Source organism: Dipteris shenzhenensis, chromosome 8 (genome assembly GCF_047967505.1).
Source record: "Dipteris shenzhenensis isolate YYH24624 ecotype China chromosome 8, Dip_SZ_1.0, whole genome shotgun sequence".
Taxonomy (NCBI): Eukaryota; Viridiplantae; Streptophyta; class Polypodiopsida; order Gleicheniales; family Dipteridaceae; genus Dipteris; species Dipteris shenzhenensis.
In genome coordinates, this window is record NC_141603.1 from 16,079,462 (window position 1) to 16,095,937 (window position 16,476).

The 16,476-nt window shown below is 44.5% G+C and overlaps 1 protein-coding gene across 2 annotated transcripts in view; it reads left to right on the forward strand.

Annotated features, from left to right (window-relative positions):
* Positions 1-16,476, forward strand: part of LOC147899182 (Chlorophyll A-B binding family protein) — a 49,353-nt gene that overhangs the window by 19,767 nt on the left and 13,110 nt on the right. The window contains exons 4-6 of one of the 2 annotated variants that reach the window (XM_087377852.1): positions 451-597; positions 10,962-11,094; positions 11,405-11,497. In XM_087377852.1, the coding sequence (XP_087233978.1) occupies positions 451-597; positions 10,962-11,094; positions 11,405-11,497 (373 nt within the window). The remainder of the gene's footprint in view (positions 1-450; positions 598-10,961; positions 11,095-11,404; positions 11,498-16,476) is intronic. The other variant, XM_087377853.1, reaches the window with a different exon arrangement.

The following is a 16,476-nucleotide window of genomic DNA, read 5'->3' on the forward strand; positions in this document are numbered from 1 at the left end:
TGTTGGATCAGCCATTACCTAGATTAGCTTGGTTGGCAAGTTCTATCAAATGTTGGTAAGCCTGTTTTGTGATTGTGTGACACGGTTTGAGAAAGGTAGAGCGAACGACTTTTTCCTGGCCAATTCATAATGCCTCCACTGAACTGCTTAGGGATATTTTTTCCAATTCTTTCTTTATGTATAATACCCTTAAACAGTCATCTCCTTAAGAGTACCATACAAGGTTACAAGGAGTGTCTACTGTAAAACCAATTTTGTTTGGGATGGCTAGTCTTCTCTTACTTTTCTAGTATGTTAAAGGAACGATGCATGGTTGTTCATGTCTATGTGAATGAGACATATGCATTTTGCAACTTCTTATAGAGGACGTTCTGTTCCTTTTGGCATTGAAATGAGATTGAAAGTTTGCAAGTTGCAATTCTTTGACCGTAATTGGCATGGTTGGTGCAGTTTTTGGTATGGAAAAGACCGGCCGAAATGGCTAGGACCTGTTCCATTTGAGTACCCCGAGCACCTAACTGGTGATGCTCCTGGTGATTATGGATTTGACCTCTTGGGACTTGCACGTGATACTACAGCCTTCAACAGATATTTCAAGTGAGTCTTTGTGTGGGTTGTTTGTTAGTGGTCTTTAGTTTGACACCCCTTGATAGGGATTTTTATGCAATGGATGTGTAATATTTCTATGGTTCCTACATATTAATTCTATTAATTCTATTGTAGTTGAGTTTTGCCTTGATAGGTCCATCCTGAGGAAATTAACAAATTTAGTAGTATTAAGAAGAATAGTTTTCATCTCAAAAGTCTAGGTGACGCTTAAATCTAGCATTATTAGAAAAGGCTTGAAGCTTGGCGTGATAAGGTAGTAAAAATTAAAAAACTATAAAGAGGCTATGAAGCTTCTCAAAAGTCAAACAAATTGGACATTTAGTATTGTCCTTATTGAAAAAAACTATGAGAAGAGTTCATCTAGAAGCAAGATGAAATTCTCCTTATTTATCGATCATATTTTCTTCAAAACCTCCTCTTCAAGTGTAGAAGTTCTAGTAGAAGGACAACTCTACAAATTTTTATAAGCCTACAAGCATTTGAGGAGCATGCCAAACAAAGAAAGTCGTGAAAGATACTCTTCCATAGGGTGCCACACATTTATTTTTCGAAAGCCAAGTAATTTGAGATCCTATGTAGAAGAGGAAATCATGACATACGTTAGAATGTCGTGGCATTGTTCTTCTGCATTCTAAATGATTCTAAAAAACTCTCTCAAATGCTTCCATATATGTGGTACTACAAGAAATTATACCTTTAGAATTCAAGTAGAATGAGATGCTTCTAGAGATGCTGCTCCTTTGGATTCTCAATCAGCTAGAGCAACTCTCCCAAATGCCTCTATATTTTAACAAGCTTAATGAAGAAGGCTGAGAACAATCATGTGTACAAGGATGGATTCCCTCCATGGCTTGTGATCACTGCACATTCAAGGCACATAATCTTGCACATTGAGTCTGCTTGGGTCAATCGAGCCCTCCGAGAGAGAGATCTACCTCAACTAGATGAGATGCACTAAGTAAGGAGCTTGAACCAAGTGTATTGGCCATTTCTTGTAGTGTATACAGATAATAGTGCTTGAGCGAGCTACGTAAAAGACCAACAAGTGAGAAAATGTGCCATGCGAAGATCTTCATAACAACGGCAATAATTTTGAGCAAATAGGATGTCCAAGGTACAACCCATTGAAAACCCCCTATGTGCATCAAGTAGAACGGACTCCATTGCATTACTATATGCATGTTTTTAAATCTCTATCTGATTAGTTGGTAATGGCCTATGCTAGGAAATGCTTCTGCATAGGCTCCAATGTACATAAAGAATGAGAATGGCTTACAATCTAGCCATTGGAGAAGGGAAGACTACTCATTACAGTACCAAATTTCAAGTATAGTACAAACCATAATCCTTGTGCTGATCCTATCTAATTCTTGGTCTCGTTCTACCAGCAATTCCACATTATTGCTTGAGAGATTTGTGAATAGATGCCTACTAGTCTCCAAAGATGATATCAAGGTTGAACCTTTGCATTCAAAAGAGATAACATGGATCTTTGCCAGCAGAATTTGGCTACAAATTTGGGCAAGTTCTATCTATTTTACTCAATGTACTATTACACTCAAGGGTGAGCACAAATCATTGAGATGAGGAAAGATCAATACCCATGTGGCAGCCACGTATTGGATTGGGTGGTCTCTTTTGCTGCACTAAAACATATCATCATTGCTCATTCATTGAGCCATTTGTCATAGATCTGAGTTTCATTGACTTATGCTAGTTGCCATCTGTCATGTGCATGGATTGGTATCTGACGTGTACTGGGTACACAAGACTAGCTCAAGTAGCCTGGGGAGGCTTAGAGCTAGGCAGGCTTGATTCTCGGGTTGAGTGGCAAGGGTACGAACCATTTATAGGTCTTCGCTATTTTTGGCGCTTGGGGCCCGAGTCTATAAAAGGGGCCCAGGGGGTTCAGTTCTCGGTGTGCCGATGGGAGCAAGTTTCGTTCCCAGGTGCTAGGTCTGATCCTAGATTGAGTCGCGGACGCGCGCCTGCATCTTAGCGTAGCCCAAGGCCCAGTGGCAGATCCCAAGGCTTCACAGCGCCACCTGGTAGTATGGGACACCAGGCTGGTTTGGATCTGATTGGGAGTTCGTGCCAGTAGCTCAGCTCGTGGCTCGGAGGGGACATCTCCTGATTCGGGATCACATCCCGTAGATGTCATGGTTGGGTGGTGAGCAGCCTGCTCAGTTTCTCACGTTGTGCGAGTTTGTTTTGCAGATCAGGGGTTTCAGGAGTGCTGGGACGTGTCAGTTGGTATCAGAGCCAGCTCCTGAGGTAGGAATTTCTGATGCGAGTACTTTGGACGATTTCTTCCTCCAGGTATGCCAAAAAATTCGAAATTTGCTGCTGCAAATTCTGGTTGGTTCATGGGTTATCAGGGGTGGTCAGGATGTAGGGAAAAAGGTAGGAGAAAGAGAGAGAGTGATTCGAATTTGCTGAAGGGCTTAGGTGAGAGAGGGATGAGCGTCGCTGGGAGAGAGCGAAGGTGCAGGTAGGAGAGGCGATAGAAGAGCTGAGTGGCAGGCGTGCAGATCGAGGCTGGTCGGGGCTGCATGGGAGTAGAGGACGCAGAGGCGTGAGGCCGTGTGGTGCGCCATGGCTGGAAGGAGTTTCGGCCAGGGCAGGGTGATGCGCAAGGGGCTGGAGCAGGGTGCGGCCACTCTGTGGGAGGTGATGCTTTTTTCGAAAAAGCACCACCCTCCAAAGTTGGGAGGGTGAGCTTTTCTGGGAAGCAGGGCTTCCTAGATTAGCTGCCCTATTCCCTATTTAGCTTGGCAAGGTTCCAAGCTCAGCCACAAGCCTTGCGTGAGGAGCCCTCTTTGCCAACGACTAGATTGCGCCATCGGGATTCGGGACAGCTTGCGACAGGCTGCCGTACAACCTGCGTCAGCTACCGTACACCCACGTCAGCAAACGTATGGATTGCGGCAGCATCCGTACAGATTACGTCAGCAACCGTACGGATTGCGTCAGCATCCGTACAGATCGCGTCAGCATCCGTATAGTCCACGTCAGCAATCCGTACAGTTTGCGTCACCTGTACGGTCAGCAGGAGGATTCCGTACAGTACGGTTTGCTGCAGAATTCTGTACACTGCAGCCTGCAGCGAATTCAGCAAGAGGGAGACTCCGGGATTATTCGCGCCCGCTGTTCGCCAGTTTTCAGCATCTTCCTCCGTCATCATCTCTTGGGACGGTTTTTCTCTGCTCCACTCTCCTTTCAGCTTCGATTCCCTCAGTTATTTCTCTCAGTTTATATTCGTTCAAATCAGATTTTAGATATGTCTGATTCTGCAAATCCCGAGTTCACCATGGGAGATCAAGATTTGGATTACACTCCTGTGGGAGAGGAAGACCAGGGTCTTTATGACGATCTGATTACGAAGAAGGGCTTCAGTGAATTCACCACTGCTCTGGATGGAAAATTCGAGCAGGTTAATGCGAATCAAACGGGGTTGACACAGCAACTCCAAGGGATTCAGGCGACTCTCACCCTTCTGGCTAGCACTGTGCAGGCACTCACGCATGTGGATGCCATGGCTTCGGTGCTAGGCCCGAACATAACTCCAGACCCTTTTCCGGGAGATCAAAAATCTCGAACTAAGGAGGTTGTTGACACTTGGTTACACAAGTGGCAGGTACACTTCCAGTTGCACCCGTACCCAGATGAAAAGAAAATACAGCTTGCAGCCGGTTTCATGTCAGGAAAGGCGTTGCTATGGTGGAAGGAACTCCAACCTAAGCCGGATACATGGATAGATTTCGAAGGGGTCTTCAGGAAGGAGTTCCTGAAGAAGGAGGACGATTATGATATCGTTGGCAAGCTTAAAGCCCTCGATATGTCAAAGCTGAACTTGTCGTTTGAAGTTTATCTTCAAGGGTTTCGAGATCTCCAGACCAGGGCCACAAAGATGGATCCAGTGACCTTGTTAGGTTTCTTTGTGGATGGTTTGCCAGATTCATACAAGTTGCAAATTAAGAACAACAAATGTACAACGTTGCAAGAGGCCATGAATTACGCGCGTATTTATGATGATACCATGGCCGGTGCAAAAGCAACTACAGTTTCCGACACGAGTGGAAAGAACAAACGAAAGTTCTTTCAGCCTACGACTGGCACCGGGGAGACGAAGTCTACAGACAACGCCTCCAAGAAAAACTTGACTCAGACAAAGAATGGTCGAGCCCGTTTCCTTCGCACATTGAAGCTAAAGAAGGAAGGACGTTGCTTCTATTGCGAGGAGCGGGGCCACACCAAGAATGAATGTCCAAAGCGCAAGAATCAAAAGTTAGTGCTTGGACCGAAGCTCCAGGCAGGTACAGGTACCAAAGCCAGGTATTTCTGTAAATGTCATTACCTGCCCACTTTATTGTAATTGCACTTTCAATACTTCGTTGTTTGGTTCCCATGATCTCTTCCGAGTTTATGGAGAAGTTATGGACCAACAGGTTCACATTCTCTTTGACCCGGGCAGCTCTCACAACTTTGTTAATTACAAATTTGTGCAGAAGATGGGGTTGTCCACAGTACCTAGCGATCACACCTATGAGGTGCAGCTTCCTGCTGGGAAGCAGTTTTGGGATCGCAAGGTTGAAGCGCTTCCTATCCGGATCCAAGCTTACATAGGGGCTCTTACGTGTTATGTTATGCACCTGGAGCATGTAGACTTGTCAATCGGAATAGAGTGGTTTAAAACCCACAATATTCAGATTGGATGGACGGAGCATAGACTTTCTTTTGTAGATAAGGACACCCAATTTTGTATTCAGTGTGATAAAATTCCCTCTTCTCAGGGACCTATTGTATCTGCGATGCAGCTTCGGAATATATTAAACACTTCTCATTATGATGTCTATTAGTGTGTTTTGATTCCGCTTTCTTCCTTTGTTGTTTCTGTAATTAACAAGAATGATTTAAGTGTGCTTGAACACCGTGAATTGAGAATGTTGTTAGATAATTTTAAGGATGTATTCCCTGCTCAATTGCCAGAAGGTTTACCTCCAGAACGGGCAGTAGATCATCGCATAGATTTAGTCCCAGGGGCTCAACCTATTAGTGTACCACCTTATAAGATGAGCCAGATAGAGGAGGATGAGTTAGCTTCACAGCTACAGGATTACCTGAATATGGGCTATATACGCCCAAGTAAATCACCTTGGGGTGCACTTTTCCTCTTAAGAAAGAAGAAAGATTCTACATGGAGAATGTGTATAGATTATAAACGATTAAATAAAGTGACAATTAAGAATCGATACCCTCTACCTCGTTCCGATGATTTGATAGACCGTTTGGCCGGAGCGAAGTATTTCACTAAGATTGATTTGCGTACGGGTTATCACCAAATCCGTATCTATGCTAAACACATAGATAGAACCGCATTCCGAACTAGGTATGGTCATTACGAGTTTCTTGTATTACCTTTTGGTTTGACCAATGCTCCTGCCATCTTTCAGCAGATGATGAACGATTTGTTTCGGGATCATCTGGGCAAATTTGTTGTAGTGTTCTTAGATGACATCTTGGTATATAGTCGAACGCTTGAGGATCACATAGGACACCTCCGGATTGTCTTAGTTATTCTAAGACAGCATAAGCTCTATGCCAAGATGAGTAAATGTGACTTCTTTATGAAGGAGATCATTTACTTAGGACACAAGATTTCTTCTGAAGGTATTAGCATTGATCTGGATCGTATCTAGAAGGTTTTAGAATGGCCTATCCCTCATACTGTGAAACAACTTCGTTCTTTCCTAGGATTTACGGTATTTCTATGGAAGTCTGTGCGTGATTATTCACATATCACGGCACCCCTGATAAACATATTGAAAGGTCGTGCACGCAGGTCTACCCAGCCGATCTCTTGGAATGATGCATTGAACAAGGCTTTTGAAACCTTGAAGTTTTCTATCAAGAAAGCACCCGTTCTTGCCTTACCCGATCCTACCCGGTCTTATGTTTTAGAGGCCGATGCGAGTGATTATGCGATTGGGGCAGCTCTATTCCAAGAGGGCAGACTTGTAGCTTTCGAGAGTAAGAAGCTAGACGACACCCAATATCGTTGGCCCACACTCGAGAAGAAACTTGATGCTGTAGTGTATGCTCTTAAGGTTTGGAGACACTAGTTGTATGGTTCAAAGTTCCTTGTATTGACTGATCATCAGTCAATTAAGTATGTGTGTGATGGATCTGAGTTAAGGGGACGGAAAGCTAGATGGGCAGAATTAATGCAAGATTTTGATTTTGAAATACGTTATCGTAAGGGTTCGTTGAATAGTGTGGCGGATGCCTTAAGTCGAGTTAAGTTTGTAAATGCTCTGTCATTTACGGAAATATCCTCAGATCTATTTCAATCCTTGAGAGGGCTATACACAACTGATAGTCATTTCAGTTCTTATTGGCAGAGAGTCCAGGATGGGAGCTCCATGGTTGACCAGGACTCAGGGATTGTGCCACCTACGGTACAGGCGGCGGGAGGTCAGTGGATGATTAGGAACGGCTTGCTGTTCCGGAATGAAAAGATTTGTGTGCCAGATGTTCGGGACCTTAAATCCAAGATTCTCTGGGAGTGTCATGATGCTCCTAGTGTTGGACATCCAGGTATACATCGGACTCTGTCTCTTGTGAAGCATACCTTTTATTGGCCTAAGATGCGTGCATTTATTGAGAACTATGTAGTAGGTTGCCGGGTTTGTCAGGTTACTAAGGTCGAACGCCTTAGAAGCGCGGGGTTATTACAGCCATTACAGATTCCAGGTAATAAATGGGAAAGTATTTCCATGGATTTTATTACTGGTTTGCCTCGTACGCGCAAGGGTCATGACTCCATTTGGGTCATAGTCGACCGTTTGACAAAAATGGCTAGATTCTTATCTACTAGAACAACTATTTCAGCTGTTCAGCTGGCTCACGAGTTTGTGGACCACTTGTTTAAGCTGTATGGTTTGCCATCTGACATAGTCAGTGACAGGGACTCAAAGTTTACAAGTAACTTTTGGACACTTGTTTTTGAGAAGTTAGAAACTACTCTAAGTATGAGTTCCTCAGATCATGCACAATCTGATGGCAGTACAGAGAAGGTTAACCAGTTGGTTGAAGACATGCTTCGGGCATATGTATCTAAGAGACAGTCTTCATGGGAAGATTATCTACCTATGATAGAATTTGCTTACAACAGTGCAAATCATTCTAGTACTGGTTACAGTCCTTTTATGCTTATGTAAAGGTTTCAACCTAAGTCACCAGTTATGGTTGGATTAAAAGGAATTCAAAATGATGCTGCTAAGACCTTCTTGCTAGACATGCAGGAAATGTTGCAGTTTGCCAAGGAGTCTATTAGAAGTGCCCAAGATCGGGACAGATTTTATGCTAATAGACATCGTTCACCTAGAGAGTTCTCTGAAGGAACGATGGTATATTTGCGAATTCCTAAGGAATCCAAGAGCTTAAGTACTGGTTTGGTTCCGAAATTATCCCCCAGATACTGTGGCCCATTCAAGGTCATTAAAAGAATTGGACCAGTTGCATATCGACTAGAATTGCCTCCTGATGTTAAAGTCCATCCAGTCTTTCATGTCAGTAGACTGAAAGAAGTCTTGGGTGCGGATGATCAACTTGTTTCTCCTCACGAGATAATAGAAGTTACAGATTTGACTTTTATTCCACACGAACCTGAGTGTATTCTTGAATTTCATGACAGACAGATTCATAATCGATCTATCACGGAATACAAGATCAAGTGGAAGGATCGTGTTGAGGAGGATGCAACATGGGAGACATTACAAAACCTCCAGAGAACATTTCCGAGTTTTTTAGCGAACTCAGGAGTGAGTTCTTAGAGGAGGGGGAGTATGTCATGTGCATGGATTGGTATCTGACGTTAGAGGAGGGGGAGTATGTCATGTGCATGGATTGGTATCTGACGTGTACTGGGTACACAAGACTAGCTCAGGTAGCCTGGGGAGGCTTAGAGCTAGGCAGGCTTGATTCTCGGGTTGAGTGGCAAGGGTACGAACCATTTATAGGTCTTCGCTATTTTTGGCGCTTGGGGCCCGAGTCTATAAAAGGGGCCCAGGGGGTTCAGTTCTCAGTGTGCCGATGGGAGCAAGTTTCGTTCCCAGGTGCTAGGTTTGATCTTGGATTGAGTCGCGGACGCGTGCCTGCATCTTAGCGTAGCCCAAGGCCCAGTGGCAGATTCCAGGCTTCACAGCGCCACCTGGTGGTATGGGACACCAGGCTGGTTTGGATCTGATTGGGAGTTCGTGCCAGTAGCTCAGCTCGTGGCTCGGAGGGGACATCTCCTGATTCGGGATCACATCCCGTAGATGTCATGGTTGGGTGGTGAGCAGCCTGCTCACCAGTTGTGCGAGTTTGTTTTGCAGATCAGGGGTTTCAGGAGTGCTGGGACGTGTCACCATCGTTGAGAATCCTATCTTTCATGCTGGTGTGAGACTCAATACCATTACAGATTGGAGTGACGAGTCGATGGTGACATGGCAATGTGATATGTATTTTGAAACAACCCCTAACCAGGTCTGGTAAGTCCTAGACCCTGGTAAGGTACAACTTCAAGCCAGAGTCCAATCAAACCACGGGATGCTTCCGCAAACAACCATAAGGGTTGGAGCTAGCAGCTCACCTCCCAGTCGTAGGGCTCAGAATGCCGAGCCACCCCCGCACTAGAGGTCTAGACCACCGCAAAGAGTCAGCCAGCCGTGAAAGCCAAACATGCGTCCCATACCACATGCCCTTTCCTCTAGCTGCTGCTCCTAGGACAGCAGGTCAATGTCCAGAGGAGAGCACTCTTCAAACCCCTGATAATGTGCCATTGGCCTATACTTATAGACTAGGCTCCACCTATGTTTAGCTATGAGCCTATACTTTAGCATGCATGCATAAAGTAACTTTACATTGTGGCCACCCTTTGCTAAGTATAGCTCAGCCACGCCTTGCCTTTAGCGGGCTAGCTCTATCCACAAGATCTAGACCTCACCTTTGCTAGCTCTGGTCTCAACCCTAGGTTATTCCTAATCCCGAGTTAGACAGTGTTCTAACCTTAGATCTATTCCTAGATCCTAGGCTTTGATAAACCTATATGCAAGCTAGTCCAGTCGTGTAATCTCGAGTTAGACAACGTTCTAACCTTAGATCTATTCCTAGATCCTAGGTTTGTCAAGTCTAGGCTTTGATAAACCTATACACAAGTTAGTCCAGTCGTGGATGTAACATTCTCCTTCCCTTAAAAGAAGATTCATGCAGACATAAATCAAGGTAGGAGAGTTAAATGAGTGATACTTAGACTATACTTTTCAAATCTTCATTTGATTCCAAATGGTAGCATACATAAGGTATCCCTTCAAAGGAAGCAAGAGGCCTAGACCATCCTAGGTCGAGCCGTCTCTATAAGGGAAGTGGACCAAAGTTGGGGAAAAGGCCGAGAAGAATCGTAGAAGGCATGCTAGACCTAAGGAGAACATGTGAGCAAAGTATAAGGCAGCCTCCCAGGCTTAGGGAGATTAGGGACTGCCCCCTCTGGTCGCCAAAGGAGGAGACCTTCATCCATCTTTAGGCAGATTCCCCAGGCAGTGGAGGTCCAGGGTACACTAGTGGATGCAAGAGCCCTGAACACTTTGGCACTTGCGGCCCCTCCGCTAGACCTTTCTCGCACTCCGGGACAGGAGCCGAGAGCTCTCAAGCACATGCACAACAGTGAGGCACTAGAGCGTACTTCAGCGGCACCCCCCCGGGCCGCGCTCTCCCTCTCCCTCCCCTGGTGCAACAAGTCCGACTTCTTCCTTTGCTTCTTCCGCCCCTCGGTCTTCCCTCGAGCCCAATCCGATCTTCCAAACATATGGTAGCAAAGGCAAAGCATGTATTGAAGACCTAAATGCATTTGCAGCATATGCCTCGACTGTTGAAGGTCCACTCCTAAGGAGGATGACCAATTTGTCTTCCTAAATCATGCTTCTGTCGATTTTGAATTGCGCCTATTGATGGCGGTTTTAATTTTTCTTTTGTTTAGTGTGTGTTTTTAATCTTGGATTGTCTACTTGTTGATTGTAGTAGCCTTGTTATTTTGTTGAGGAAGAACATCTCTTGATGGGGGAAGATGACCACTTGTTAAAACCCCTACTCAAGAAGCTGCTGCAACACCATGAATATATCTTGGGCTATAGTTCTATGTAAGGCAGATTCATTGAGTTGTTTCTTTCTACTTCTTCTATGTAAACATGCACAGAACGCACGCACACGCACGCGCATGCACACACATTTCTGTAAGACAGAAGCCTTGGATCTTTTTTCATGCATGGATAGGATCGTGCATTATGAGAGCATAATTGCTAACTTTTTTCCAGTTTTGAAGTTCTTCATGCGCGTTGGGCCATGCTAGCAGCACTTGGGGTTGTGATTCCTGAGATATTGGACAGATTCAGTGGGGTAGCATTTTCTGAGCCAGTTTGGTGGCGTGTTGGGTATGCCAAGCTTCAGGCAATCATCTGCCAATGCATTTCTTTTATGTTATTTCATACCGCCCAGTGTGGTTTATCTCCTGCATTTTTAATTTATATTCTATGATAAGGAAATTCTGCTTTCTGATGTACGTGATGGACTAGTTGTTGGCTGTGTCGCATAAAACTTTTTGTACTCGCAAAAGTATGATGTTATATTTCCCAAACCACTGTTAGTAGTTGAAGCAGTCATAGCTTTATTTGTAATTTGATTTACAAATGTCGAATTTTGAAACCAAAAACTTAAGAAAAGTATTTTAAAGTTGCTGATAATATTTTTGGGTTTGCAGGGAGATACTTTAGATTATCTCGGCATACCTGGCTTGCATATTGCCGGAGCTCAAGGAGTCTTAGTAATTGCTGTCTGTCAATTTCTTCTTATGGTAACTCATTTTGTATGTGTGGTACTTTATTGATTGAGGCTGATAATGGAACAGGAACAAGTGTGCAATATATTTTGTAGGCTTGTTAAATTTGGAATCTCATTAAAATACTCCATGCAATTGAAAGATTGAGTGAAAATTGGTGAGGATTTAATGTGATAAGAGTGACTTATTCTAAGGAGACAATGCTGTAACATGAGTGGAGTGATTTTTTGTAACGACAATGTCAGGTGCTAGAAAGCGAAGGCATGCATCAAACATTATAAAATGAGAGTATTATTTTGTTTGAAGGAGTGGCTATCATGGAAATACAGAATTAAGCCTAAAGATATCACAAAAGAGTGGTTGATGAAAGGGTGAAGAAGATAGCAAGAGAGAAAAAGTGTCATGTTACCACATCTTTATGTAAAGGTTCTCTAATTTTGTGATTCTCAAGTCCCATATAAGGAGGCTAAAATGAAGCAAGAGCTTGAGAAAAGGACGTTAAAGTAAATTAGGGGCTTGAGAAAGAAACTGGAGAACAAGGAAAAGCACAATATATCCAAAAAATTAATAGATGAGAATGTTTGTAGGATAGAGAAAGAGAGAGAATGTTTTGAAAAAAGCTATGATCTTAAAAAATAATTAAAAAATAGATGGAACAAGAGTCACAGAGAGGTTGAAAATGAAGCAGGATCTTGAGAGAGAAACTTGAGAACAAGGTAAAATTAAGAAGGAAATGAAGCAAGAGAGAGGGGGAAAGAAAGAAAGAAAGATGTATTAATGTCTGCAGGAGGCCTCTCGGACCTATGAGACAAAGTACAAAACCAAAAGCAATTCATACAAGCCGCTATGGGCTGAAGCAAAGGGCTCACTAAGGCCCTTACTGAAGCTCAAGTGCTAGACTAGTGAGTAAAATAGCAAAGTAGCAAAATAGTATCAGGTGCTCAGAGCTAGCGCTCCTAGTACACGCCGAGGCTCCATATATCCAAGTACCCTGGTGGCTCTCTGATGGGATGTGAGGAGCTCTCATATATCTGTCTGTCGAGCTCTCCCTCGAGGTGGCGGAGGGTGTGGTCTCCTCGATCTCTGTATCCGATGGGCTACGTCAAGGGTGATGCCTCGTCTCCGGCAGTCTCTTTGAGGAGGGCTGAAATAGACCGAGCCTCAATTGTGCGTGCTGTGGTCACTCTCCGTGCTGCATGTGGAGTGTGTGCCTCTCGTCTGGCAATATCGTGGCTCTGACTCTCACTGCTAATCCATGATGGTCTCATCTCATAAGCTCCTCTCCCTTAGCCTCCCCGGTAGGTGACTCAAATACATAAAAGTTTGTAACACGTGTGTGTTCGGTCGATCTTGGTGACTTGTGGCATCGCCTCTTGTTGCTCTTTGATTTGTCACATCAGTATATGTTTGTGTCGTCGCGTCTCAATTAGATAGAGCCCAACACAAACCTGGTCGGGAAAATGGATCAGCCGTGTAAGCGGGATCAAAGCATGCCCCTCTTGAAAGAGGCAGTGATATCTGGGCAGACACATAGAAAGTGCTCCCCTATCTCGACCTCCCCCATCGGGCATGGTCTGCAGATCCTTTGCTCTCTGGGTATGCTTGCAGCTCTTCCTGTCTCAATCCTCAGGTGATGTGATGAGACTCGCAACTGCCCAATGGCGATCCACAGTGCATGTGAGAATATCCTCGAAATACTAATGTTTGATGACGAGACCATACTGCAAGACCCTCAGGAAGTGGTCATGGTAGAACTGGATCTTGGTGGGGACCTCCTCTCCCCTCCAAGCCCTAGACGTATGGAGCTGGAGAAGGTCCAACCGTATGATACGGTTGATCTCATCTTGTGGGATCATCTCTGGTGGTGCACCCATGCTGTACTGAAAGGGTGAAAGATGGCCTCAACCTAGAGAGGGGCCATGGCGAACTCTGCTTGTATAATTTGATGGGGGACGGAGGGCTTACTCGGAATCATCGTAGAAACCATAGTCACCTGTAGCCTCTCGAATCTCTTCCATTGTCTCGCTGAAATGTCACTCCCCTAGAAAGGTGATGCATACATGGTAGTCGGTCTCACCAAGTTATCAAAATGCCAACCCTTCGTCCGAGGGTCGTGGAAGTGTGCCTGGAAGCACTACCTCTCTAGTTGGGCCAGAGCACCCCGCCCTCATGTGAGTTGTGCTGTAGCTGCATGGGTCATCGTGAAACCTGGCCCAGTGAACACTACCCCCAAATATGTGTAAGACTGCACTATCTGCACTGGCTCATCTCAGTACGTGAAGCTATGACGAGGGGACAACTGCTCGTGAGGTGTTGAAGATCATAACCTTGGTCTTTCCAAGGTTGACTGTCAAGTCTCTCTCTGTGCAGAACATCTCCAGAGCCTCTAGATGCTTCTGCAATCCCTCTGTTGAGGATGATATGAGGACTATGTCATCTGCGTATAGCAGTATCTACACCATCAGGTCACCTAGAAGTGAACCCTCTCCACCTAGATGATCTACAAAAGATGTAATCTCATCGGTATTGAGACCCAAGAGAGTCGGTGAGAGGGGGCAGCCTTGCTTCACTTCAATAGTGCTCTCAACCCAATCTGATAGACGTCCTGGGGCACGTACTCCCCCTCTGACGGACTCTTATAGACTCATAACCCCCCAAATCATGATCTCTGGGAGCTACAACTCCGGTAACCACCTGATCAAGCGGGAACGTGGGACAGTATCAAATGCCTTACGAAAGTCTACAAAGCAAGTGTAGACTTTCTGGTGCCTCCACTTCGCCTCCTCAATGATAACCCTCAGGGTGAAGATGTGGTCCAAGGTGGAGTGTTGTCTCTGAAAACATGCTTGCACAAGAGCCCACTGCCATGATCCTGTGTGGGGCTACTAATCTCCTCCTCTAGTACCGACCCATATGATGACGTGTTGTGTATGACATGGCATTCCGGTTCCCGTTCCCCTGTTCCTCCTCCTTGGAACGTTCCCATTCCGACTCTTGAATTTTCAGAACGTTCCTGTTCCCTGGTAACTATGCCTTGTGTATCGGTACTATGGTAGTAGTGCTCCAGGTAGGTGGGAAGCATGGCATACGGCATGATTGAACAATTGTGCTAGAAGAACCGAGGTTATGACGCGGAATAAGGGCAACCCGTACATTTTGTGTAGTAAACAAGTGACACGTAGTAGTTCTGGGCATAGATGACATATCAGGTGGCGCCTGACCCGAAAATTATGAACAATGACTAGGAAGAAATTAAGCAAAACCTTGCACAGAAAATGGAAAAGAGAGAGAGAGATGAGGGAAGAAAACTAATCCTTCAAATGTAGAGAAAAAGATTCAAAAAAAAGTAATATTGGCAGTGAGAATAGGGTGGGGGCAAGGTCGTTTAAGAATGATGCAATAAGGCACACAATATGGATCAGGCATGGCCTTGCCGAACAAGATTTGCAGTCTGCCATAACCAAAGCAAAACCTTGCACAGAAAATGGAAAAGAGAAAGAGAGAGAGGAGGGAAGAAAACTAATCCTTCAAATGTAGAGAAAAAGATTCCAACAAAAGTAATATTGGCAGTGAGAATAGGGTAGGGGCAAGGTCGTTTAAGAATGATGCAATAAGGCACACAATATGGATCAGGCATGGCCTTGCCGAACGAGATTTGCAGTCTGCCACAACCAAAGGAAAGGATAAAGACATGTAGTAAAGAGATGTAAAATGGCGACATGGTGGGCATTCTGTAGAAAGAACAATTAGTAGGGCGAATTTTTTAACAATTCACCCGCCACTACTGACAGCACCAGTCATCACTCTCATATGTTGCTCGCCATATGGCTGGAGGATATTATTCGGGATTATTTGAAGCTTCCGATTCCCAAAACCTAATGATTCTTCCATATTCGCTTTCAATTGGTCGATTCCCAGGCTACGTCCCTCAATCAATAGATCTGGAAATCCTGTAGGTAAATAACCAGGTATCCACGAGGCTCAACAAGTTCGGGGAACGCACATGTGGTAATTGGTAAAGTGATTGATCAACGAGAACAAGGCGCTTAGTTCCATGTGGCTGATTCTTTGCATGCTTGTGATCCATGGCGACATCTTATGTTGATAATGATGGGTATACATTTCATTATAATGCATTCACCTAGTATTGGGCTCGCTTGGATCGGTGGTATATGCTTCATGCAAGGCAGTTTGATGACCTTGTGACATGAAATTGGATCACACTGCATTTATCTGATCAATCCCTGGTTTTCATGACCTTGTGCTTTGGCTTGCAAGTAAATGATGTGACATTGCCTTTTAAAAGGTGTTTATTGGTAAATGATTCCTATTTACAGCACTACCCCTTTTCGGTAATGGTTAAGGGTCTTATTACCAGACTCACCTTGCATTCTCTAGTAGATGTGGATTGGGCATGGAATCATTTCTCTTTGGGCATGCAAATTTTGATTAAACAATATGGCAGATGCTATTTGGGTGATTTACGCTGCAAAGTGGTTGATGCAAAAGTTTGAATTCATTATTTTATGCTGTGGCTCAGCAACATAGATTGTCTCCTAGTGAGCAGGCTGATTTTCAAGCTGCACTTAATTGCTTGGCGCAAAATGATCAAAGGAAATTGAGGAAATGGCAGCTTCAGCCATGCAGGATAGAGGCTGTTCATCCAAATCTTTTTTCGAAAGCGTGTATACCTCTCGTAGAATGCATTCTCTGCATTGTGTATTGCACCCGGGTGGCTCTTGGACAATCAATAATCAATAGCTTGATGATGTGGTCATTTTCCTGCCCCTCTGGCCTCTTCATCTGTTGCTAGAGATGCTCTTCTTCGCCATGTCCATCCAATTCCGTCTTCTGAGGAGGCCGACTCATTGGACATTTCACCTTGTGAAGTTTTCGTCCATGTTGCGGCTTGTTGGTATTGCGATAATTATTTCTATCTTAAGTGGTGTGTTGCCCTATCAGCTAGATTTAGATCCTTGTCTAGGAGAGACTAA